General features: G+C 40.0%; 1 protein-coding gene across 13 annotated transcripts in view; it reads left to right on the plus strand.

Moving 5' to 3' along the window:
• The window catches only part of PARD3 (par-3 family cell polarity regulator), a 592,207-nt gene extending 566,321 nt beyond the window's left edge, over nt 1-25,886 (plus strand). For 5 of the 13 annotated variants that reach the window (XM_036226846.1, XM_036226867.1, XM_036226851.1 and 2 more), the window contains 3 exons: nt 8,409-8,529; nt 17,622-17,749; nt 23,855-24,914. In XM_036226846.1, the coding sequence (XP_036082739.1) occupies nt 8,409-8,529; nt 17,622-17,749; nt 23,855-24,254 (649 nt within the window). In that variant the 3' untranslated portion in view covers nt 24,255-24,914. Of the gene's footprint in view, nt 1-8,408; nt 8,530-17,621; nt 17,750-23,854 lie in introns of all 13 variants that reach the window. The other 8 variants (XM_036226854.1, XM_036226864.1, XM_036226848.1 and 5 more) reach the window with 4 other exon arrangements.
• Nucleotides 25,887-27,409: the final 1,523 nt, after the last annotated feature.

Consider the following 27,409-nt stretch of genomic DNA (forward strand, 5'->3'; position numbering starts at 1 on the left):
ACCAATATAAAAATGCTAAGTTTGATGAAAAAGCTGCCCTTGTTAGAAACTAACTTTGCATGCATAATTAATCTGAGCACCACATTCGTACTTCACAACCAGAAGAGAAATTGAATTCAGGTGTTTGGTGAACATATGGGAGATTTACTGTGAATTTATGACCTGTGGTTTGAGTGTAAAACCCCAAGATACTTGCTGATAAAACTTAATGAAGCTTGTGCAGAGGAGCTATTTTTATTTGTACTTTGGTAATTGATACATTTCTTGGTTTAACCCTCCCACCCTTTTCCCCATTGCTCATAAATCTCCCCGTCTGAGAGAGAGCCAGAGTAGAAAGCCCCAGCCTTAAACCAGGTTGCTCTAATACTTACCGAATCCGAAAGTTCAGAGTTCGCTTTTCCATAGCATTTTAGTCGGTTCCTTCTTTTCCTTTTAATATAGCAATTTATGCTTTCTTCCCTGCGCAGGTGACAGGAGACAAACCCAAGTGCTCTGGGAGGAGGTGCTCTAGGTTCCTCTAAGAGAGGCGAAAGCTTTTACAGAGGGTTAACACTACTTTACTGTCTTAAATAAGCAAAGATGGAGGTACAATATTCCTCACCATTAAGATTTAGGCAACAGATTCTTTATCATTAAAAGATTTTCTTCCCAAGAATAAACCTGCTTTCAGGAAGAGGAACCTGCCACAGACACCCTAGCAATATCTCTCTGCTTCTCTGTCTGTACCTAAGATTTTACAAAGAACACTCCTGGTTTTATTGCCAGGAAAGAAAACTTGTGACAAGTGCTCCATTTTAACATACGGGGTATAATGGGTTTAATGAGAAACCTGTGTTCACTCACTAATTTACAGCAATTAAAAACTCAGTTCTGACATCTGTAGATTATAACTATTTGTCTGGCGATTACAAGATCAGGAATATTTTATGGAATTGCTAATCAGTAGAGAAAAATATCTAAGTGAGAAGAATGTTATTCACCTGTCGTCTCAGAAAGGCATCAGTTGCTGCTGATTGTGCTAGCGACCCTTTTTAGTTTGGTGACATTTCTCACCCCAAAGCTTTAGTCGTCCCTGTTCAAGAACTTGTTTGTATCCACTTTATCATGCTGACAATCTGTCTGTTTTGAAAGGATAACAACCCTGTACATTCGTGCATGACATCACAGTAAGACATTGCTTAATGATCTGAGACGCTTGTGGTCATTGCTGGCTGCCTATTTCTAAAGCTACATGATGGGCCTGCCCTACATGTGTTTTTTCCAGGTTCACTTTTTGCCTACTTCAGTCCTGGTATCTGTTTTAGGAGACATCCATGAAATAGCTGAGTTTTAGAATTACCATTGGTACAAATAAGGGGCTAAAAGTTTTCCCATTACAAATACAAGAAGATTCAGTAATTGGACAAGGAAGGGAAAGGTGCTCTAATTTTTCTCCAGTGAAAATGTTTCTGAAGATAATAGAAGGGTGGGCTGTTTACATATGTAGTGGATCTTTGGTCTTATCATTTGTGTCATTACCAAGAAAGTGAATAAAGTGATACATTTCCTTCAACTAAGTGACTAAAACACAGGAACCTCCTGCAAAGATTGTGTCATTGCTGAAAGACATTGTCAAGACTTGGAGAAATCAGAATTCAGGAAAACGGGATCCTGGAGTGTAAGTGGAGTCCTGGAAGCTTTACTGTACAACCTTCTTTCTGAGCATGTTGGGTTGCACACCACAATGATGTGTCAGAAGTCTTGACTGTGAAATCCCAGTATGTGGGGGATGCCAGGACTTTGAAGCACTGGCAAATGGAGGAGGAAGAGTTTCCTTAAGCAGAGAAGTTGGCAGCTAGCAGAACTTGGATGTTTTCCCTCTGGTCTATGGCATGAAATACCTGGGGGAGAACTAGAAATACAACAGGACAAAACTTCCAGTGTAGAGTTTCAGTGTTTCCAAGATCTTAAGACATAATTTGGAAATTTACTTTTGTATTTTTTTTAATTTGGAAAAGAGTAATGTCCTTTTACATCCCCAGTAATTGAGTACTAAGTGCAGGTGTGAAATTCACTAACATTTGGAATAGAATTTTGTATGTACGTTCAAAGGTAAATTGCTAGGGCTGAGAACTTTGTGGCAAAAATGAAAAGGCTGAAGATGTAAGCTGATAATGGTAACAAAAATTTCTACTGTGTACCTAATCTTTTGTAAATTGGGGCTTTTAAGGACATCTTTTAACTCCTGGACCCTTGGCAAAGTAAATAAAACCAGTTTTAAAACCAAACTAAGTTTTAACCAGCAAGATCTCTGAGTTGTATATTGACTCAGATTCTAGCAGGTCACCAGTCTGCATGAAAGAGAAACAAGGAGTGAGCCCTTGAGTTCAATTTTACCAAATGACCTGGTTGCAAGTCGATTTTCATCACACTCTGGGAAAACACCCACATTCCTTCTCTGGTCTCATGAAGGCTGATTTTCAGAGATCACAGAGCCAGAATGGGGTGCTTTGGGTGAAGTGATGAGGAGGAGTCACCCCAAGCAACTGGATAGATTTCCATGGGGCATTAGCGGCTGTAGTTACTGGCATTAGTGGAAAGCACTTTTGATTATTTTCATGTGTTAGGTTCTGGCAGTGACATTTTTCAGTGGTATCTTCTATAACACTATTTACTTTGTGCAATTTTTCTCAGAGACCAGAACTTTGGAGTGACTAATCATATAAATGATACCACATAAATAGCAAAACTCATTCATAAAATATGATTTCTTTTATTCTGCTCTTCTAACCAACACGCTTTTGCAACAGGCAATATTCAGTTGCAGCTATGGGCAGGGCATAGGGCTCTGTGCTTCTAGACCACCTTATTCATTTAATAAATATATATCACCTCTCTAATGTTGTTTAAGGTGATTTGGTGGTGGTGGTGGTGGTGGTGGTGGTGGTGGCAGTGGTGTGTGTGTGTAAGAGAGGAAGATTTAGGGAATGTATTTTATTTAAATGAAACACAAAAGCAAACCCACCATGCAATCACATTTCAAACCCTTAGTTGCATCACATCCACTAACATCCTATTGACTAAATCAAGGCCAACATCAGTGATATTCATTTTCTATTGCTGCATAACAAATTAACACAGACTTAGCAACTTAAAACAATACGCATTTGTCATATCCGTTTCTGTGGGTCTGGAGTCAGGCAAAAGCTTAGCTGAATCCTTTGCTCAGGGTCTCATCCAGGTGCAATCAAGGCGTCAGCCAGGCTGGGTTCCCACCTGGGGACCTCACTAGGCAGAGTTAACTTCCCTGCTCCAGGGGTTGTTGGCAACATTCTTTGCAGCTGTATGATTCATGGCAGCTTTCTTTTTAAAAGCCAGAAAGGAGAGAGAGACAGAGTAGCAATATGAACACAGTCCTTATATTAATCACATCAATGTAATCATTCCTTGATCTGTTTCCCATTTTACTGCAAGTCACAGGCTGCCTACACTTAAGAGTGGGGTTTGCACAAAGGTGTGACTACCAGGAGACAGGGACCGTGGGCCCACCTTAAAGTCTGCACCACAAATATTTGCCGAACAATTTACCCTGCCACAGGGATGTGGCATACAAAATATATACATGTGAAGTGGTTGTGATGAAGGCATAAGTTTAAGAAAGAGAAAACATACACATGTAAGTTCTATAAATTAAGTAAAACAGTATTTGGGTCAGAGGACAATTACTATTGAAGAATTTAAGAAAGATGAATGTAGGCAAGAGTAGTTCGGAAAAGCTTCAAGGAAGTGGAATTTAATTTCTTTGACTTACTGGCTAGAATTGTAAAGATGGGGAGAAAAGAAAAGGGTATTACAGAAAAAAAAAAAGAGATAAGCAAATATATTTTCCTCTCTTCTTTGGTAGCTTTCACTTACCCTAGAGATTATAATCATCTCCTGCTCTGAGCACCATGGAAAACTTGCCATGATTCTTTCCCTCCATCCTTTCCTCTTCCCTTTCATGTTTTCTTCCTTCTCTGAGTAGGAGAGTTTGTACCAAAATGGCACCTCCCTGTTAAAAAGGATGAGTGCTTGTTCTCAATACCTTCCATTGAATTCTGAATCTTAAAGCTATGCCCTCTATTCTAGTTTTACAGATTTCTTTTGCATAATTAAAAATGTAAATGTTAAAGTATTTTTAGTCCATAAAGAATTAATCAGTCACGTCTCAAACTCCTCTTTCAGCGAAATACTGGTCTGAAAAGGCAGGTCTGAACTCAAGCCTACAGGGCAGTGTGATCAGGGGGAGCTGACAATTTGGGAGAGGTGAGATTATGGACAGTACCCAGTCACTGTTGTTTTTAATATTTGTTTCCTGAGATTGTTACCAGGGGACCACTGGCCTTGTCTTGGCACCGTGAAAGCAAATAGCCTAGAAAAGCATCATATAAAATAGGCAGAAGCTTCAGAATATAAAGTATAGGTTGCAAGCTAGCAGGCAACAGACTTTTTTTTTGTTTTTGGTTTTTTTTGGCTCACCTGGGATTAAAAAAATAAAACAAACCAACATTAAAAATATGGAGGGAAAAACTGTAGTTCTGACTCCTCTTCAAAAAAATTAGAAGGCAATGCCAGGCCCGTATCTCTCAGGACAACAATCTTCTGGAACCGAGTAAGGGTCTCAACCAAGCATATTACTCCCATTTGTCACAGAGTGTATGTGGGTACCTCCAGGGCAGTGGGGTCTCCTTCACTCTTCAGGTAATCGCTCTGCGGGCATTGGAATTTGTCCCAACTATGAAGCTTACGGGCATATTATTTTCAAAGTTTTGTCCATACAACACCTGCAGTGCTTTCTAACATACGAAAACTCCTGGGCCCTGCACCAGACTGACTGGATCAGGAGCTCTCCAGGGGTGCCTCAGTCAGTCATCATTTTACAAAATGCCGCACTCTGGATAACACTCGTACACAATGTGTGTGCATGAGAACCACTGTTGTAAGGTTTTTTTTCCTCATTCACTCTACCTAAGGATTGCCATCCTGTGGAGCACAGGTGCAGGATGGGCTCCAGTGCTCACCTGCCAATAGGACCGTGGCCACAGTTAGCATAAATTGGTACATTTCACAAAGTACATTGCAGTACAATCTGAGGGTTCTAAAGCCTAGTGCACTCCATGATGTCCCTCTGACAGGAGAAGATACAATCCCATGGGAATTATGGGTGGGAAAGATTAGAGTTCTATATTTTTATATTCAGGGTAGTGATGTGCATGCCTGGTCAGGAATCTGCATAGTGTATGATACAATCTACCCTTCCCTAATCCTATCAGAAAAAAAGTGAAATTGTTACTGAACCAAAACCAACTGTCTTCATTTAGTTTACACACACACACACACACACACACACACACACACGGGTGTGTGTATTAAGAAAAGTTCTAGTTGGGCTACAAATACCAATTTTAAGGGAGGCTAAGTGTTAATGTTGGACTTTTTTATACAAAAGGCATCTCTATAATTCCCCTCCTCACCTATGCCTCCTTTCTGTTGACTATTGTTAAATTATGATTTACTGACTCCTCATTAAGAGTTTTATTGTCTCACTCATTCATCTGATTGACTTAGGTAGTATATTTATTATAATCCTCACAAAAAAATAATGAGTGACTTTATGTTGACAGTGAACCTAAATATAAGTGGATTGCGGTGTGCAGCCACCAGTGCTAATGAATATTTAAAATTTCCTTTGGCTTTCTTGGCAGAAGACCTAACCAAGAACTTTGAGAAGTCTAAATGTGAATTATTGGCCTACTACAGACTGGCCTGAGAAGCAGTACTGAGCAGCTGCAATGATTTCATCTCTTGAAGGCAGGATTTCACCTTCACACTGCCAACTGTTGTTCCCCAAGGTCTTCCAGTCTTTGCGAGTCACCATCAATCATGAAAATCATTGCAGCCTGCTTTCCAATTTCAGCCCTTAGAGTGGCTTTCTTAGTCTTGGGCAAGTTGATTGGTGTTCTCTAGAACATAGGAAGAAAAGAAGCAAGGAAAAGAAAGTGGAATGGTGGTCTCGCCAACTGCTCAAATTTGGAAATAAGGAGAGAAGTGACTTCCTGAACTCATCTTATACCATGAAAAATGTGGAAATCACCAAAATTTAAAATTAAAAATGCTGTGTCAGCTTCCTTTGTTGGGAGACTTACTTCTTTCTAATTAATCACAAATCATAGGAAGTCAGTTTTCATCAACACTTTGGACTTCATGAACCAAATAATTTCGGAATTAAAACTGTCTGGGCTTCATAAAAGTAATAGAGAAATATCTCTAGTTAGACTTTTAAAATACGTTGCCAATCAAGCCTCCTACAATCCTCCTATTAAAAGCTATAAAGTATGCCAGAAGCAAAGGAAAAAAAAAAAAAAGAAAGCACAGCTGGAAAGATGGCAATGAGATTAATGAATATTCACTTTCCTATGTCTTTGTCTTATGACCGTAACAATCCTGGTGCCTACACCATCACAGTTTCACGTAGCAAGTAAGGAGTTCTATAGATTGGGTGTTACATTAAGAAGCCAGTACTGAAAATTTATCTGTTTGAAAAAATATGTTTTGAAAGCTGGTAAGAATAGTAACCCGCCTGGCTCAGAAGTGTAGAGGGCAAGTTTTAAAACTGCGCCCAAATGTTGGCCGAAGCCTCACGTCGTCAGGTCACACATTTTACAGACCCATTGACCTTTAATGTTCTCAGACTAATTAGTTCAAAAGATTTGTCAGAAGAAGAACACAGGGAAGACAAGCTTTTATTGACTGGGAAAATAATCAAATTGAGTGCACCGACAAGATATTCCAGAAGCTCTAATGAAATTGATAGAAACATAAAGGTGATAGGGGCCCACTCAGTAGATTAAATGGTGAAATGCTATCCTATGTTCATGGAAGATGTTAATATTGTGGTCCTATATGTGACCATTTTCAGTTTCACATTTTTAAGCCTTTGGAATTGTTCAAAATATTCAGAATTATACAAAGACATACATTAGCTTGAACATTTTATGTACTCCACATGACAGACTTTCTCTTTCTAAGCTACCTCTCATAAATTACATTACCCAGGAGTCTATGCAGCCAAAAGAATTTAGATACCCACTAAGTAGCCAGGGCAGTGTGTTTTTAATGAAGAAACCTAACCTTCCTTATATCTTCCAGTTTCTTATTCTGCTAGCAGCTTAGAGGGTAAATTTGACAAATATAAGATTTGGTCCTTGTCCTCAAGAAGTCTGAAGTTGTGTTGGGGAGTCAGTGTATGCCTAATATTGAATAGCTTTCCTGATAGGATGCAACTTAGTGCTCAGGGGATGGAAAAGACCAAAAATGGCCCGAGATTTAAGGTAAATTTAATTTTGGTCATCTCTATTACAAAATGCTTTTACAAAATACTTTTTAAAAATTTTGTACGATTTTATAATAGAGGGGCTTTGGAGTCCGATATGTGCTTTACTAAGTGATAACAACATGGCATAGTGGAATGAGGGCTGGACTAAAAGCCAGAAAAATCTGGATTCTTGTCTCACTTTCCATAACTGGGCAGCTGGGGAGCTTCAAAAAAGTCACTTATCTTCTTTAATGTCAGTTTCTACATTTTTAAACGTATGTGTGTGTGTGGTGTGTGTGGTGTGTGTGTCTGTGTCAGAGAGAGAGATTACTGCCTTCTGCACCTATCGTATAAGCTTTTTGTGAGAATAAAGCAAAATTCGATGCTCTAAAAAAAGGCAACATTATTAACTAAATGGTTACATCAAACTACCACCTGAAGTTATTTTTAAAATGCTTTTCATTTATGCTGTGAGTTGCATTTTGTGTTTAGACCTCTGATAACTCATAAATAGGAATTTCATCTCATGGCATTATGAAAATAATACTGTGCATTTGTGAGGCTGTATTGTATGGTATTATCTCACTTGATTGTTACAAGTATGATATTTAGAGCAAAAGTCATTCTTACATCCCTTCATATATATATATATATATATATATATATATAAAGGAACTGTAGCTCAGCAGTGTTAAGCCTTAGTCTAAGAAGGTGGAGGAGCTAGAACTAGACCCTGGTATTTCTGACTTTTAATGCAGTGTCCTTTCCAAAAAACTTTTGCTGCCAGCACCTTGCCAGATTATAGAAAGGAAATGAGGCTTTTTAAAGAACTACATAAAAAAGAAATGTCTACAAATACCGCTCACCCTCATGAATATCTGTCTGAAATAACATCAATAAATTTTAATCATAAGAACAAAATAAAAACATATTTTAAATGCCCAGATATTGTTTTAAAAACTCACTTCCTCTTAAATAGCGTCATTTCACAGCAAGATGTCATTTTTTTCCTAGCAACTGCAAGTCACAGATTGTATTTCTGAAGGGTGTTCATTGTTGTCCCGTCTCCTTTTAGCAACAGATCAACTCCTAGCAACCATGATCGGATACAGCGTCTACGGCAAGAATTCCAGCAAGCAAAGCAGGATGAAGATGTAGAAGATCGGAGACGTACCTACAGCTTTGAACAACCGTGGGTGAGTATTTGGTTCTTTGGCACAATGGATAATCCTGCAGCTTCCTGTAGTAGAAGGCACTAAGCTATGACCTCACTTCTTTATGAAAGGAGACGAGGTGGAGCCAAATTCTTTTGACCTTTAACATATTGACCTTTCCCTTATTTCCATCTGGGTTTCATCATTGCAAATTTAATTTTATATCTTGTTGCACCATCTGTCCATTGCACAATAGATTTCATTTGCATTATGACAAGAAATAGCAAAAGAATTTTTGCTCTCAATTATGCATTTTTTAAATTCAGTAAATATTTTTCTATATATATTTTTTGCAGAATCAGAGCCAGAATAAATTAGCTTAACACATGTCTATCTTGTACCTACTATACACAAAGTACAGTATTTAGTAATTCTTATTCCTTTATTCTCCCTCAGCTCCTTTGTGTATTTGCTGAATCCCTCTCGTTTATCTGCCTATATCTCTATTCTAGTTCACCCTCCACACAGCCTCCAGAGTGATCTTCCTAAAGCAAAACTTTAAATGGCCTTTCAATCTCCACAAGGTACAGTGTGAACCCCACAGTGTAGCATGTTAGTTCTCCTCAGTCCAGCCCCAGGATGTGCTCCAACCTTGTGTTTTACATCAGAGATGGCGCTTCTGGGAAAGGGATGCATGGGAGCAGACTTGGGAGTTCCAAGATGATGGGAATTTTGAAGAATATCTTTGAAACTTGAGAGAGTCAATTAGGAATGAATAAATAGGCTGCCTGAGGCTGGAAAATCTAGCCAAAGCTTTCAGTAAAGGCCAGTCAACACGATAATGTGACCATGGCCAACAATGCTCAGAGGATTGGGAATAGAATAAACAATTTTTAAAATTAATTCTGTGATATTCTGATTTCCTAGGAGGGCATAAGAAGGGTAAGTAGTCTCAGGTTATAAAGCTTAGGAAGCTGTGGTCAAAACAATGTATTCTTTGGAGTCCAGACTCTTGGAGGCATCCCAGTTCTGGTTGATGTCAAGGATTAAAGTGTACCATACACGCATGTGAGTCCCAGAAGTAGAGGAGTTACTACAGTCTGAAAAGTTAATGAGTTCAGTTCAAAACATTGGAGATATAATTACAATAGATATTTGGGAGAGTAGGGGTAGAAGGAAGAATGACATTAAGAAAGACTTGAAGTAAAAAAATAACCCTGTTTTATTTAGGGAAGGTTAAATGACCCAGCTAACACAGAACTTAGAGGTTGATTGTTTCGTAAGGAAGAAAGGAGAAAAGTATGACTGCACTAGGAGGCTTTAATGCTGGACTGAAGGTTTGAAGAAGGATAGAATCAGGACAGAACACCACTACCTAAGGACATGGCTCCGCAGGCCTCAGTTTTCTTATTTGCAAACCACAAGGGTCAAAGTAGCTGATTGAGTGTCCATTGTTAAACCCTTTGTCAAAATGAAATTTTGAGAGGAACCTGAGTGTTATCAGGTAAAGCAGATGCAAGTAGAGCTTCTCCAAGTGTGGTCCATAGACAAGTACCCTCAGCATCACCTAGGAGCTTGTTAAAAATACACTTTCTTGGGTCCTGCCTCAGACTCACTCAATCTGAACCTCTGTGGGTGGGGCCCAGGAAACTATTTTAACAAGCCCTTTGAGTCCTTCTGAAACATGTTCAACTTTAAGAAGCACAGCTACAGAGTTTATATCATCTCTGAGATCCTTTTTGGTCCTAAAATCCAACACCTTCAATATACTTTATGCAAAGCCAGAAAGCTATAAAGGTTTTTGATCATGACATGCAGTGATCAAATTGGTGTTTGTGGAAGGTGAATTTTGTGAATGAAAGGAGAAATGGAACAATGGGAGAAGCAGTACTAGTTTGAAGGACTTCACCTTAGTTCAGGTGAGGAAGACGGGGCATCAGAACAGGCAATTGGCAATATGAGGCCAGCATCCAGAAATAAAAACTCCTCCTGAAATCAGTCCTAACCTGACTCTGGGATGTTGCAAAACAAGTTCAGCAGATTAAATCTCTAGAAAAATCTCTAACTGCCCTCTGCAACAGGATTACTATTAATGGTATTTTTAATAAAATATGTAGTTTATTTTTCTAGATGATCAAGTAAATTGAGTCATTTCCATGTAACAACATAATAATTATACTAATCTACTTACGTCGTTTGACATAATTGACTCAATTGATTCCTACTAGGTTTCTTAAAGCAGGATTCTTTTGTGATATGTGGAAAACATCCTTAACTGTGTACATTGAAAAGAGTAATGGGCACAGTGGCAACCTGAAGGAGAAAACAGCAACTCCACGCAGCAATGGCTCTCTCACACATGCTGTTCCGACCTCCTGGATTTCTCATTACCCATCCTGCACCATGAGGGGAGTGCCGCACCATTCGCCTTTACCTGGGAATGTGGATTTCAAAGCAGCATATTCAGACCTTTTACTCTTTAATTATTTAATTTATAATCTTTCTTGAGTGCTTATTATGGTCTAGTCATCAGGTTTGGTGCTGGAAAGGAAAGATGAGAAAAAAAGAACTCTATAGTCAAGCTGGTTCAAAAGAAAGGAATCTTGGTTAGGTTATAATAGGGTATGCGTGGACCACCCAGCATAGCGACCATGCCCAAATCAGCTGTGGGTGGTTAGGAAAGGCTTGAAGAACACCTCTTTGAAATTGCAATATATTTTAAATATATAACTTTGAGAAACAGTGAAACATATCTTTGTGAATCAGGATCGATTGGATTTATTTCTGGTTGGTGACACTGCATCTCCAAGTTTGTTTCAGACTAAATGAGCATTTCCTATTTCTTAGTTCTAGATGTTTTTTATTGAAATATGAAATGATTAGAAACACATTTTGGTTTTATTGTTTCTTTTTTAGTGGGGCCTGTGAATATGTTGGCATATGTTTCTATGTTACTTTCCTAACATGGACAGTCATGTTAGAAAAAATGTTTGAGAAAATCTTGTACCTTCAGAAACTCAACTACTGAAGGTCATAGGTCAAATTATAGTATAGTAAAATGCCATAGCAGCTTTAGACAGACAACTTGACTTGTATTGTCATTTCCTGTAATGAGTGAGCAGGGAACTATTTGGATGACAGGCTGATTACCTTAGGAATGGAATAATTTCCTAAATTGTGGGTCAGGAGCTGACCTTTCTTTTTATTTATTTATTTATTTTATTTTCAAACAAGTGGGATCTTGCTGTATCCTCTCCTTTTTACCGATCATGTAAAAAATGAGCTTAAAGTGACTATATTTCTACTTAGTGTATTACTTTTCATACCACTTCTCATCGTTACCATAATAAGAGCTGCTCAGTTATTCAAAATGCAGCTTGGTCTATGGTTTTTATTATGTGTTTTACAAAATGAGCTTTGAGTCTCTTGGAGTCTTTTTTCTTTTCCCATATGTATTCTGACCTTCAAAGGTCACTGTGTTTGGAAAGGATGAGACCATGATCTCACCCACTGGAATGGTCTGTAATCATTTTAGCTTTAAGGAACCACAAGCTCATCTTCAGGCTGTGTATACAGCTTAGACCATATTAGTTGAAATTATCATGCTTGTTAGAAATGCCCACACACAAAGTGCAACCAGATGTATCGTATAGAAAAATATCCAAGCCAATTATTTTACATAGAGAGAAATGCTGCAGAAAATTCATCCGAGTAGCCCTTTTCAATTCATCCATTTTCAAAATGTTCTCTCTAAACTCTAGCAATACCAAATGCACCTGTTCCTGGGCTTTTGTTCAAAATAATGTTTGGGCCTGAGGGAGCTGATTTGTGGCACAAAAGGTCTTTAGATGAGCAGAGGCCCAGAAAATTTCCTTAGCTCCATAATTGAACTGAATTCTCTCCCAAGTTGAGTAAGAGAAGAAGCAGAAAAAGCGACTTCTTCCCCACGTAGTGCCAGGTGCGTTATAAATAAAACAGCAAGTTTCTTTAAATCTTTCTTAAGATAATGGAACAATAGTTGAGGTTAGGGTTATTATCACAGAGCTCAGATATGGACAGGACTTAATGTTGCTTTTAGAAGAATTAAATTGCAGGCTGCAGACATAAGTACAGTATGCTGTTAAAACTTTGCAGATACCTGAGTGTTGCCCATAAGGAGACTTGCTGGCTGAGACGACTGATAGATGGGATAATGGAGCCTTTAATAGCTCTATTGCTAAATCCTTCCCATCCCCGGTTTGTAGTGACTGAAAGTAGTTTAGACCTTCAGATAGAAAATTGATCCTCTGTGATGTGAATATCCTCTTCTCCCCCAAGCTTTCTTTCTAGCTGTCAGTCTTTAAATAAACAAACAAACAAAATCTGTCCTTTTCTCTATTTTCCTGTCTTGAACTTTTAATGGTTCCTCTTACCGTTTTAGGGTTTTGCTTGCTTTAATTAGAAAACCAGTCAACAGTACACAGTCATCCTGTACCCCTAGATTGCCTTCTTTGTACCTGGGGAATTTGAGAAAATGATGGGTTTTATTTTTTTTTTCATCTTTTTTTAAGACTTAAGAGGTATCTGTTGTCATTTCCTCATGGTGAGTGTCCATGTTTTCATTCAAAAAACACCTTCTTAGGTGTCAACCCTTGCAGTATTATTCCTCTAGTTCAAATTGGGCGGAAGTCATCATCCTTGGAAATCGACCTGGAAAAAGCGTTTCTTGCAGAAAAGTGGTACCATTTACTGATGGTAAAAGCCTGTGTTGCCACAAAGTAGGCTCCTTTCTTGAAGCCCTGGGACCCATCCTCCAGGTCAAAGCCTTTGTGGCCCCTGGCCGTTTTCCCCACAGAGGCCTTGGGTGGTGGAGATCCATAAGGCTGCCTCTGGCTGCCATTAGCCTGCAGCATGGGGGGGGGGGGCGGCTTGTTTATAGAGCTGCCCCTTTGTTTTCAGTGCAGCTGCTGCTTGTGATGGGGTTCAGAAATAGAGCCAAACACTGGTTGGGGAAGATGAGATGAAGGCCGATAATATGTTAGAACCAAAACGTGTATTTATAAAAACTTTATGAGGGAAATTGGTATGCTCTGCAGATTTTTCAACCATTAATCATGTCATTAGTAGCAATTAAGCTTTTCAACATTCAGCACCCACAAGAGTTCAATCAATAACTAAGTATAGCGTATGATGGGGTAGAGGTAAAGGGCTGGGAGGGTGGGCCCGATAAACAAAAGTTAACTTTGTTTTCACTAAAAATTATTAATAACCCTACTATAGAAAATACTTGCCAGTGTTAGCAATGGCCACTTTTAAACAGAGTAAGCAATGTATACTCTTTATGTGATTCAGTGCCATAAAAATTATTTTTACCCTCTATCAGATCTTTAAATTACCATTTTTATATTAGAATATAGAATTTATATTAGCATTACAGCACATTGGAATTGCTAAAATAAGGATTCTAAATCTCAAAGGGATAGAAGTATTCTTTTTATTTTCTCATCATTCTCATTATCTTCATCATAGGTTTTCATCCAAAGCACGCACTTTTTTACTTCTTATATATGCCCTTGGACATCTGTGAAAATTTGGAAAAATCTTTATTATTCAAAATATAAGTAGAAAATCCACTTGAAATTATCATTTGTAAGGATATTACATGTTGTATATTTATGAATATATACAAGTACACACATGTGCTTACCTGCTATTATCTGCATGAAGAAAAACCAGAGTATTTAAAAATTATCAAATATTTTGTGTAAATGTTGATAAAAAAGTAATGAATTTCATTTCATAAGTGGCACATACACTTTTATATTAAACTCAAAGTTTTATACCACCTAGTTCTCATTAGTACTGAAACTTTGTATTCTGTATATTTATTTTTGTTCTTTCTTTAGTCTATTAGCTATTAATGGTTTTGGTTTTATACTTTAATTTTTTTGAATTATCTACTTCAATATTGGAAAAATAAGAATGATTTTATTTAATTGAGGGAAGTGCTTAATTTATAACATAACTTAGTGAAACACAGTATGGAAGATTTTTTTTTATATTTTGTTTTACACTAATAAGTGATACCAAGACTGTGTAGCTTTCCCGAGCTTTGTACGATTTTTTATATAGTATAAATAGTATCTCTTTATAATCATGATAAAGACCAGTAATTTGGAGCTCATTTACAAAAGCAACATGCATAGTTTTTACCTGGGCTTTAAACATCAGCCATGAAGAAATTCACAGATCATGGTCCTCCAGTGTACTGTGTGATGGATAATTAATTATGTATTGTTTCATCTTCAACTGCTGTCATTATGGCCTTGGCAACCTGGGTGATATATATACTTGAAAGGTCATTGCTTGTCACCAGTTTCATCACGAACAAAGCCAGGGTTATTTGTAATTTGCACCCTTAAAACAGAACTATTGTCCTGTTATATGTTGAATCTCCAGGAGTATTCCAATTATCCTTTACCCAGGTGTTTCCCTATATAAATGTTACTTTGCTGTTGTAGTTGTTGATGCTTTTTCTTAGAAAACTGTACATTTCTCTCTGTGGATACAAATTATCTCTTTTTTCATTTCTGTCAATGTTTTTGTGATTTTGGACGCAGTACATTATTCTGTTTCTGCCATGTAGGGATGGAAAGCCACAGAATTTAAAAGTCGGGATTATCGCTTGTAGTTCTGTTCCCACAATTTACATTTTTATGAGGTCTTCACTGAAATCATGAATCAGGTTATTTTTGATTCTGGCCAAGTATAAAACTTTCCAGATGAACTTATTTATGTGTTGGTTTAAGCTAGTCATGTGTATACAATCTTTCTTGAAATCTGTGGCCCAATAAAGTTTCATCTTAAAGATAAGAGTGATTCTTTTTAATAACCTACCCTTTTGTATGCTCTGAAAAGAGAAATGGAGTGAAATATTAATGTAAGCCTGAGGTTCATATTTCATCATAGTGAGCATGGTAGTATGAAATATGTCAGTTTGCTAATACCAAGCTCATTCACTCATTTTAAGTTTTCAGATCCCATCTGATGATAATTTCATTGTTGGAGTTCATCAAGATCCAACTAGATCTTACTGCCGATGAAGCCGGAGGTGAAGAGTGTCAGAAAATACACAGTTGAGGAAACAAAAGCCCTTCAACATTTTTTCCCTGTCAGAATCAAATTCTGGGGAAAACATCTTAAAAATACACCTGAAATTTCTACAAGACCTTGCATTTTCTTTTCATATCTCCACAAGCGGTGTGTCACAGAACAGCATGAGCTAACAAAGCCAGTTACTAAATCTTGCTGCAGAATGCCAGATCTTTCAAGACTGCTTGACACATGTATATAGCTTATTCTGAGTGAAAAGGAAAGGAAAAAGCGATTATTTTTGAGGGCGTAAAGGAAATTGTGTAGTATTTTCTTGCTTAGCCTTCCCTCTCTCCAGTGGCTTCTCTCAGGCTGCCCACAGCTCACCATAACATGAGAACGGCTCAGTTTTCTGTTTGGCCAACCTCGGCAAGTGTAATGAAGAAAATGTCTTCTTTAATGTAGTTGATGAACACTTGGTTGATGCTTTGTTTGCATAAGCAGGTCTCACCCAGAGACGTGTTTTCCTTGCTGAAGGCACCACTGATGTTATTTTACCGGTGTCGTGGAGTGGGTCTCTGAACATACATTTGTTCCAATGCGTGTGGTTATAAACATCCACTAGTAGAGACTGGGGTATTGTAAAGCCTAATCTCTTCCCATGTTATTTTTGTATCGGGATATTTTTAATATGTTCACTGACTGTGCCCATAGGCTTTGAAATTTTTGTCCTGTATACTGCCATATTATTTGTTGCTTACCTACAAATAAGATAATGCTGCCCAGGCAGAAGGAGAACAATAGAAGATGCTTTTTTTCTGTTCACACAAAAGCCAACCACAGGAGCCATTGCTTTAAGTAACAAGCCCACATGTTATCTTGCAGCTCTCCAAATGAATGTTAAGACTATTATTTTAGTGAATTATTATTGAGTCAAAGTCTGCCATTGGCTTTCAACTCTAAAAGAAGATCGGTAACTTCTTTTTAACAGACATTCTTGATTCAGAATTCACCTGTTGCACAATGTTGCATAACACCAAGAGGAACAGAGGTTAGCATGCACCAAAAAAGTTACTTAAGACTGTATGCCACTGATGCTATGATAAACTGTTGTTGGATGTGGATGAAGTAAGAGGCATTGTTGTCTATTTTGACCAGAGCTACTTTTATTTCAAAGGGCCAGATGTAGAAGGTGAGCTAAAGCTTGTCAGTGAGAAGCCGGAGTATCCACAGAGGCTTGATCTACGCAGCACAGCGTACGCATTCAATACCTGGTTTGGGCAAGAGGCAGCAACTAGCAGATGACCTCCTGACCAAAGTGTTTAGCCAGAGGGATTGAACATTTCTCTATAGGATATAATTAACCTAAGTAAAAATGCCATTTCCTATTCACTGAGGCAAAACATTTTATCTCATAACCAATTCAAGTAGCTATTAGCTTTCAGGTTTATTCTTTTGATAAGCATTTCTGTTCCCCATTTGGCTACCATCTGTGGACTGGAGGAGACCTGTACATGGCTAACAGTGCCTACTTTCAACTAATCGTGGTTCATAATTTAACTGTCGTCCTTTAGGAAAAGGGGAACCAGCTTATACTGTATCCTACTGCCAGATTAAAATAAATAATTCCAAAAACATTCACTAGGATGGCTAACTTTCAGGTGTGCATCCGTGAACTTTCCCACTTTTATGAATTATTGTAGCAATTTATTTACATATTTGTTTTTTTGTTTGACATTGACTTCTGTTTTTCTGAGCAGTCCTACTCCCCTATTTGCTGTATGTACAGTGCTGTAAACTGGAATCTAATGTCAGTATTTAAACTCATTTAGAATGGCTTAAACTCATTAGTAGTTTAAGCCATTCTAAATTCATAATCAAAATTTAAGATGATTGAGTGTTTGGAGTTCGTAAAAACAATTAGGTGTCCCTTTTTTTCACACTTGAGAAAATTGTGCTTGCATTTTTAAATTTTTCACAGAATTTACAAAGTGCTTCTAAGTCGATCTGTGAGAATCTCCATAATTCCTTTCTCATTAATTATTTTGCACATTCTCCTGCAGCCTAACTCCAGGCCGGCGGCGCAGAGCGGCAGACACTCGGTGTCCGTGGAGGTGCAGATGCAGCGCCAGCGGCAGGAGGAGCGCGAGAGCTTCCCGCAGGCCCAGCGCCAGTACAGCTCTCTGCCCAGGTACGAGCATGCACACCCCCAGTCCCCCACCCCGCGCCCCACCCCGCCCCGCCTTCCAGTCCTCAGGAGATGCCTGCTTCCTTCCAGAATTGCACTGGCTTCTCCGCCTCCCACATGGTAGTCAGAGGAGCCTCAAGTGGATGGTGGGGTGGTTGCCTAACTTAGAGGCCATCTTACTGGACTGGAAAGAAAGGTGTTTCAGGGGATGCCAGCATTTTCACCCAGCAGCTCCCTGACCAAAAGCAAAGTGACCCATCCTATGATTACTGGGGCTTAGGGATTGGACCCGGATTATAGTATGGGGTGCGCCGCCTCCCGTAGGGCCATGGACAAGGCCATGAGAGATAAGTCTTATTTTGCTTAGCTCATAGGGTAATGAGAATAATCGATACTTTGTGCACGTAGCACTCTGTTGAAGGACAGGGCTGGATGCTCCATGCTCTGTGCTTAGGTGGGCTCTGTGGTCCCAAACTTTGTTTTCTCGCTGTCCTGCCTGCTCGGCTGTTGCTCTGTGTCGATTCTTGGAGAATCCCAGTGTGCCCACCTTGTTAGCTGACAGCCAAGCCAAAGGGTTTGTCTGTTCCGCTCCCCGTGTTGTGGCACCTCCTATGTGGGGGTTCTCTGCAAAAGGTCAGAAAGCACTGTGTGACGGAGCCCTAATATATGGAAATGACAGCCGCGTTTCCATCCAAGTATTTCCTCCATACATAGTGAAGAAAAAAGTGTTTAAACACATTGAGCTTTCCACACTTCCCAAAATGAGTCACTCTTGTAATCACAATTCTTACAGGCATTTGTTCTAGTCCAAAACCAGGTGACAGGAACATTTTGGGTAGAAAAAAAATTCACTTACTATGTTCTAATCAACTGTTTTGAATTTGAGCAGAACAACTTTGGGGCAGAGTGGCGAAATGCTTATCTATGTCACCTTAACTGACCAATATAAAAGTGATTTTATATTGATTCAGTTTCTAATAAACTTGAGTCCCTATAAATGCTAAATAATCACCGTGATAACCATGGGAGACTTGACCCCATTGACACAGGTCACCAAGGGAATGTGGATGTGAATGAAAATATGTACCAGGACGAGCACCATTATCATAGTAACGTATTCATTCCGTTATTTTTCAGCTCAGAAAGTTATATTTCCTTTGAGAGATAAATGATTTATATTTTTTTCTTTTAAATATGAGGATAACCAAGAGTTATTTAGCCCACTCTTGGTAGCGTCATTGGAGTTTAGGTCTAGACGAGCCTTGGATCATCTTGTCCTATAAGGAAACAGCTCAGAAAGGTTAAACAACTTTTCCTGAGGTCACAGAGCTAGTACATAATTCTGACAGAATTCAAACCCAAACCTGCTCTTGCCCTTTATAACCATTGTTTTATATGGCTCATTGCTACCAAGAGCTTTGGTTTCCAAGTTGGGAATATCGGCAGGTGTAGATGTGAGGTTCCCTTACACATTAGTGTTTGGAAAGGGCCACCGTGTGAACCAACCCGATGCAGCAACTGCTGAGCACTTCAAGGATTATACACAAAGGTTCTCTGTGTGAAGTCCCTTCTCCCACACTATCGGCTTACATCCTTTCAGAAAGATGAGCATGATAATGTGGGTGAATTGACACTCTGGGTGTGGCCCTACGCCATAGCCACGCTGGTAGCTCGTAGCCTATTGAATGGCTGTGATGTGCTGTAAGAATATCTTGTCCATGGAGAGACTGGGATCTTATTCTGTTTGCAAATTGTTTGGCTTCATGTGTCCTAGTCATATTTGAGAGTATTTAAAAGATATGGAGGAGAAATATCACAAAGTGTATTAAGAAGAAGATGGAGTTGGAAAATGCACAGGACTAGGGAAGGGAAGTGGTAGAGATGGTGGCAGGAGGGCTGGGATGGGTAGACGGCCTGGCGGGAGAGACTGAGGGCTTCCAGTACTCAGGAAGAGGACAGAGATCAACGTGGCTCTTCCACTGAATTTCTACTGGTCACGGTCCCTCGTAGCCCGATATCGCAGTGGCTCCTCTTATCCTCCCCCCTTCCTCACTCTTCACCCCCCTTTCCAATACCTCCTCCCCACTGTCCTCCCTCTGTCTCCCTCTCCTTCTTTTGCTCCCGATAGAAGTATCTGCGTCCCATGGAGGATTGCTGCCATTGGTACCACTGCTGTCATTTAGTGTTTCCCTAAATAACTAAAACTTTCCCTCTGGGTAATTGTGACTCCCTTATTATTAACCATTTTATTCTGTGTAGGTATGAGAAAAACAGAAAACTCAAAAGGAAAGAATTTTGTAAGTTTAGGCAAGCGGGGCTGGTAGGCCTCTACACTGTGTTCTCTCCTTTTAGAGGATAATTTCTCGATGTGAACTTTATATGTGGGAGGAAAATCAGGGATGTGAGCCTTGCGCCCAGCTCAGCAGAGTGGCACCTCTCAGCAGCAGGTCTGGGCAGAAACCTGAAGGAAGGTCAAGAAATCAAACAGGAAGTCAGGGCTGCAGCAGCCTGTGTGAGCTCGGGTCCGATCCAAGTTTCTGACATGTGATTTTCTTCAGAGACACCTGACCTCTGCTTTTCGGATGTTGACAATTAGCGGAGTTTTGTCTAAACAAGTTGGTATGGCATTTGATACCGAAAAAGATTTCATACACAAAAATAGTTCAATTGCCAAGTGGAGCATAAAATAAAACAAATGGTCAGGACTTTGTATCAGTCACACTACTTAAGGTGGTTTGAATTAGAGGGATGTATGTGAGCCAGTGTGGTTTGTAAATTCTAACTGTAATTAAGGAGACCTATAGGCAGAATTCAAGTTTCATTTTGAAATGTCAATAAGAAACATTAGCCAGGTGGTAACACTAGTTCCAAAGGAAAGGGGCCTTGAGTGGCCTCATACTCAATTCTCAATCAGACCAGGATTTTGACTTTTATTTTTTTTAATTCCTAAATTAGTTATTTTATTTAGTATCCAAAAAGACAACTCTTAAACCAAGTAGAAGTATGTTCAGCCTTAGTCACTGATAGACGTATTTAAGGTGCTTTATTGAATATTTTTCTTTATTTTCTTTTCCTGCTATCTCTCCTTCCTCTTTGCACCCTTGGTTTCATATCCACTGGTGTCTCATTTCTTTGCTTTATACGTCTCACTCCCCAGCTGTGTCTTCACACCCTAATCTGGTCTCCCTGCCACGCCCATTTTTATATCTCTGAGCTGCTTGTCAACTTGGCAGCCTTGGTCTTCACATCTTTCTTCATCCTTCTGTGCTCCGCCCCTCCTCTCGGTGGATAACTGGCTTTCCTGGGGCCCTGGGTCTTTGGTGAAAGTCCCCTACATGGTGATGGTCTTCAGACCACCAATGGTTGAGATCATTGAGAGATTATTATTGCCAAACCAGGGTATTGTGCCTTTAGTGGATTCAGAAATCTCTTGTGGGCTCATTCCAAGACCAAACAAACCCGTGTGTTGGTTACCAAGAAATTCAGTGGAAAGAGACTGATGTCTTCTTGCTGGTGTTGTTATTGTGGCTGTTGAGCAGTCAAGGTTTGCTTGTCATCTCTGTGGAACTGTTTGTAGACTTTCCCTCACTTTTTAATGAGGGTTCTTCAGTTAATCCGTAGTGCCTTTCTCTCCCCTTGTCTCTACCTGACCCCTCTGACAAAGGAAGAGGGAGCAAATGTTATTGTTTATTTTACTTCTTTGATCAGAAAGATGCCCCCCAAAACCCAGAGCCTACGCTTTGAAGGCAGAGTGACGCTGCATTCAGACCACTCCTCCACCACCCAATATTCGGCTCTTAATTCTATGCCACGCCTAAGCATTTTACATGTTATTTCATTGATTTCTTCCCCATACCCTCATGAAGCTAGACAGTATGGCCTGTTTCACAGATAAGGCAAGTTGGGCCTAGAGATTATCACATAGCCAGCAAATGGCAGACTCAAGATTTCAATCTATGTCTATTTGATGCTAAGCCACTCTTCCACTATGCCTTGGTGACAACTTTTCTAGTGTAGAAAACTTATTTTTAGCTGCTTTGTGTGTGTGTTTCTTTGTGATCTACTCATTTCTTGTCTCTTAATCAAGAGCTATTGACACCACTAGCTTCCTTACCAAGAAAGCACGCGCGCACACGCGCGCGTGTGTGTGTACACTTGTGTGTGTACTTTCCGCACATATCTTACTTCAAACCTCAGACAGGTCTGCTTCCTTCTCTCTATACTGATTAATTTGAAGAAAATTTTATCTACAAGAAATTCTTTCTCCCATGTCATAATTTCCATCCTAACGAACCTTTAGTGAGTTCTCAATGTGTTTAAATTTAGAAGGACTCTTTCTTCCTGGAATGATTCAAAATGCAACTTAGAGTGCCTCACTTCCATAGAGTGAATCCTCAGGCGTTACAGAGTTGGGAGTGGGGGATGGAGAGGGTTAGTGGACCTCAGTAGCCCCAGGATGAAAAAGAGGTGAAATGTCTACAGCCCATTTCTGCTTATCTTTAAATTGATAACCAGCTCATGAAGGAATCCCACTTTTGTTGCTGTAACATCCGCAACAAGTTCGTTGTTTTAATTAAAGTTTCATGATTAATGTCAAATCCCTGGTTTCATGCTGGCACTTTCCATCATTTCTGTCTCTGAGCAGATTAATTTATGACTTTTTAAGTGAAGATAATCAGTGCTTTAGACAAATAAACTATTTCATCCAATGTAAGTTTTCTTGCCTGGGCTGATGTAGAAATTGTCTGCCTCCCATTAAAAGAGAACCAGATAGAGATACTGCAGGCCACTCGATTAATCACAGTCACAGCCAGAGATGGCGTGAGCATTCGTTTCTTTTTCTTAATGAAAATATCCCCTACTACATTTTAGGCCATAAGGAAAATGGGCAGATTTCATCCCAAACCATATTGATGGAACTTGCAAATATTCGAAAATGAAAATTGCTTCATTCCCAGGGGAGACCCAGTGACTACACAGCCCCTGTTTTCCTCTGCAGGAGTCCTTTCGAACATTCTGTCATGTGTGTGTTGATGCGAAAGGCTGAGCAATACACACTGTCGCCAAATGATTTTCTTATTGATAAATGGAGCAATATATTTTGTTTTATGACTCAATTCTTTCTCCCTCTCTTCCATTTTCAAGGCTAAAAATTAGGGCATGTCTTCCTGTCTGGCACAAAATTGTTTTACTTTATCATAGCCAATCTTATTGTAAATTCATAAAAGCATCTAGAGACTCGATAGTAAATTAAAGACATTTCAAAACAATAATGTTTCCTGAAAATGATGCGCAACTTTATTACACAAGTGATAAGAATTTGAAATTTCTATATGACTCTGATATATTCCTCTATCCTGTGGTTACCAAAAGGAGTTTAGTGGGTTATCCGGGTCTTTGGTGAGGGTACAGTACACAGAAAAAGAGTGCTTACTCTACAAACTTCCAGGTGCTAAAATCTTGATGAGTGTGTATTCTGATGAGTGACAGTTGCTGACATATACAGCTCAAAAACTGGGGCTTTAAGGGACTGCTTGTTGCATTTTTAATCATAAAGCAGTCTAGACCTAAATCTTTCATGACTAAACTCATATTGTAATCCATTGCATGTACTTCCTATTAGCTAGCATCTCTGGCATTATGGGTGGCAGCTGTGTAAGGTATTTGTTTTATTCGTTTAGAATTGAATCATAATGTTCTAAAGCGAGCAGTTACTGCTGGGACAGGAGCTGCCAAATCTCTAATCTTCCAATACGGCATCTCGCCAATGTGTCTAAATTACAGGAGATAGATGTTACCCTGAGCAGAACGGACAGGACCTACCCAGATGCAGAAGGACCCTCCTCCTCAAGAGCCAGATCCGTTGGTTCACTCTCCTGTTTAGCCCTTTTCTGTTCCCTTGTCTAAGACATGAGCTTGCTGCGGGCAGTCCTGTTTTCATCCCCCGGCCTCCATGACAGGGTCTGGCACAAGAGTAGAACACAATAATATTTGTTGAAATAGTGAAGTCATTTTCTTCTCACCCCTTCCCCCCTCACCTCGTCCTTTCTCTTTTTCCCTCTCCCCTTCTCCCAACCCTCACACTGACCTTTGGGTTTTGCTTTCCAGGCAAAGCAGGAAAAATGCCAGCTCTGTCTCCCAGGATACTTGGGAGCAGAACTACGCCCCGGGGGAAGGCTTCCAGAGTGCCAAGGAGAACCCCAGGTACTCCAGCTACCAGGGCTCCAGAAACGGCTACCTGGGTGGGCACGGCTTCAATGCCAGGGTGATGCTAGAGACTCAGGAGCTCCTTCGCCAAGAGCAGAGGCGAAAAGAGCAACAGATGAAGAAGCAGCCCCCTCCTCCTCCCGAGGGGCTCAACAACTATGACTCATATAAGAAAGTGCAGGACCCCACTTACAGTGCTCCCAAGGGGCCCTTCCGGCAAGACGTGCCCCCGTCCCCTTCTCAGGTCGCTAGGCTGAACAGACTGCAGACTCCTGAGAAAGGGAGGCCCTTCTATTCCTGAGCAGAAGAGTGGATGCTTCATATCATGCAATAAAGGACATCTTCCTAAGAAGACTTGTATTTGGGGAGTTTTTTGAAAACGTTGAGGGTACTGTGGAATATTTCTGTTGTTGGTATCAGTGCCTTTAAGCAGTATGGGCAAAGAAACGGAAGGCCTTAATGTCTTTGCCAGTATAACTCAAGTGTATTTCCTGGAAGGATTTCCCACCATCTGACAATCATCTGCTCGAAGCATTCATATGCTCTGCATCTCTCTGGAGGACCAGGAATTCTTGGCCCAACTCATGAGATGTTCGTGGCTTTGTGTTACAGCCCCATACAACTCGTTGTGAGAAATTACCTTGACGCTAAGGTAATGTTGATCCCTTTTTTTTTCCCCTTTAAGTTTTGTGAGATGTGAGGTGACATCTCAGTCTCTGGTGGATGGAAGTGGGTGACATACACCAGAAATTGGGGTTTTCCGGTACTTCACAGCACAGTTGTTTATGGTTACTTTATAATCGGTATGGTTTTCTCTTTTCTTTCTAAGCAGCTTGTAACAGGAAAGTTCCTTCATGCTCTTAAGCTAAGCCATATTCCAATACTGTCTGGTCATCGTCGGGGTCCTTTTGTAACTGCCTTATGACTCACCATTACCAATAAAGTGATCGTTCTGGTCTGAGTTTATAAATACACTTGTTTAATCATGTTTCTAACACATGTGTTGAGTCACCACAGCTCTGTGTAGGGAGTGTGGGCGACAGGAGGGACCCCTGGTAGGGAAGGACTGGGCCTGCCCATCAGACCTGTGTGTGTCACGGTGTCAGAGGTGGTGCTAAGAATTCCCCCAGGATGAGCTTGTAGTCCATTACATCCCAATAATTATTTTAATTAGTTTTTGATTGACGATTGGCAAGAAGGACATAGAGTGCGACAAAGATAAGTCGGACAGTCATTCAGAGATTCTAAAAACTCACCTGCTTTCTACAGTTTTTTTAAATCCATTGGATTGACGTGCGTCTAGTGCAACCACATGCTGTGTCTCTGCCTGGTGATGCCATTCATGCTACTAAAGAATTCTGCCATGGAACAGGAAAGACAAATAAGAGAAAAACTGTTACACATTGCAGAACATTCTGGTGTCCCCAAACAATGGTAACAAAGGATCGTTCTCCCAATATTTTAACGTGTGTGTGAGTCACGAGGCCCTCGGTTGCCCCCGTATTTCCATCTGTTGGTCTCAACATCACGTATTGTAAACCATGGCTGGGTTGCTAAAGTGCCTGTGAATCTCAATGTGAAAAAAGCTTCAGATGAAAGCTCAGCATACCATGTATTAACAAAAAAGAAAAGGAAAAAAAAAAGTCATGTACTGATATGCCTATTTTTTTTTTTACTGACACATTGTATTTTTGTGTCCACTTGTTTTTAGAAAATATGTGAAGTGTCCATACACATACCTATGTCTCTTTTGCATTTCTGTTTAATGGTTCTATTTGTTCATAATGTGAGGCGACGTTTCAATGGTATTAACCAATGTAAACGTGGTGACCTTGAATGACAGCAGCTCTTTCTCACAGCCTTCCCTGAGCTGTGGGAAACAGCTTTCTCTGTACATATGAGACTTCTAATAAAAGGCATATTTCTTCCTGTTGTTTGTGGTATCTGTAGTATTCCTGTGGAAACTCTCTTTGCTTTTTATTATTATTTTTTTAATGTGTTAGCAGTTGTGGATTTTTTTATTCATATTTAGCAAAAATTGAAAGTTTCCTCATATCTGTTTGTGTGCAAGCACGGAAGTGGGTGATTGATTGCTTATTTGAACACCTGAGGAGAGAGGGTTTGGGAAGGAGAGAAGGACCTTCTTAATGAGTTCACTGGAAAGCCCAGGCAGCTGAAAGAAGCCTGGGGGATGCTGAATTGAAGACGCCAATAGCTAGAACTGAACAAAAGAAAAATTAGATAGAAAACCACGTAAATATTTCTATTATTTCCCTTTGATCCCTTTGGATCATTTTGACAAGCCAAATGTTTTGATTAAGTCCTAGCCTTGCATACAGCGAGCCCAGAAAAATGTCCAAATCCAATCCACTTCCAATACTAACCTCGTTCTCATTTCCCAAATCGTGAAATAAGGCTTCGCTAATTCAGATGGACATTCATCAGTATCTAGACAGTGCTTGGGTGGCGTGAAGGGCAGTGCGTCCTAAGTATGTCTTGTGCACGAGTGTAGATGTGGTCCCTGCCCAAAGGGCAAGCTTTGCAAAGTCCTGTCGAAAGTACCCTCCCCAAGGAATGCCCGGCATCAGTGGGTTATCCTTGCAGCCTTCATCCTGTTGCTGAGTCCAAATTCTGTCACCTCGAGATTCCTAAGGAGAGGTGTATAGCATGCCAAGGAAATACACGTCTTTAGTTCTTGGATACATGCAAGGTGTGGGAAAGTAGAAAGGAAGATGGACAGATTTGTTAATTTTCTCACTGACCAGGAGGCCCTTTGCAAGTGCCAAAATTCAAAGGTTGTTAATCTCAACTGACAGAAGTAGAGCAGGAGAGGGAATATTGAATATTGTGGGGACCCAAATCACAAAGGGATTTATAGATTAAAATTGACGTTCTGAGCCACACTGAGAAGTAGGAACAGATAGATTGAGTCAGCGTGGAAGTGTGAATGCACTCCATAAAGCACTCTCAGCTACATGAACTGGCCTCTGGCCCCAGAACATGTCACAAGGCCTCACATGGGTCCCTGAAAGAGGGATCTTCAGGAGGAGCCAGGCCGGGCATGGTCTGCACATCCACTGTGCTCTGCCCTGAGCAGCAGGGAGACGCACCACATCACAAAAGGGGATGGAAGTGGAGTAACTCAGCTGTCCCTCAGAAAAAATGGTCCCACCAATATGTTATCACCACTCAATCCATTAAGACTACATGCAATCTTATAAAGGTTTTCATGTAAGTATAAATTGTGAAATAATGTATAATGAATCCATATTATATGCGATTTCAGCACCGCTGTCCACCCCCTTCCCTAGACCACAGACCGCTGAGAGGCCAAAGCACCGGTGACTGTCCCGGCTGTCCCACGAACAGGCAGGAGCTTGGGACCTGGGCTGCTCAGTGTTTCTGCCAAGGAAGTCAACTACATCACATCAGAGACAGTAAAACGATGAATCTTCT

Source organism: Rousettus aegyptiacus, unplaced genomic scaffold (assembly GCF_014176215.1).
Source record: "Rousettus aegyptiacus isolate mRouAeg1 unplaced genomic scaffold, mRouAeg1.p scaffold_m13_p_10, whole genome shotgun sequence".
NCBI classification, from domain to species: Eukaryota; Metazoa; Chordata; class Mammalia; order Chiroptera; family Pteropodidae; genus Rousettus; species Rousettus aegyptiacus.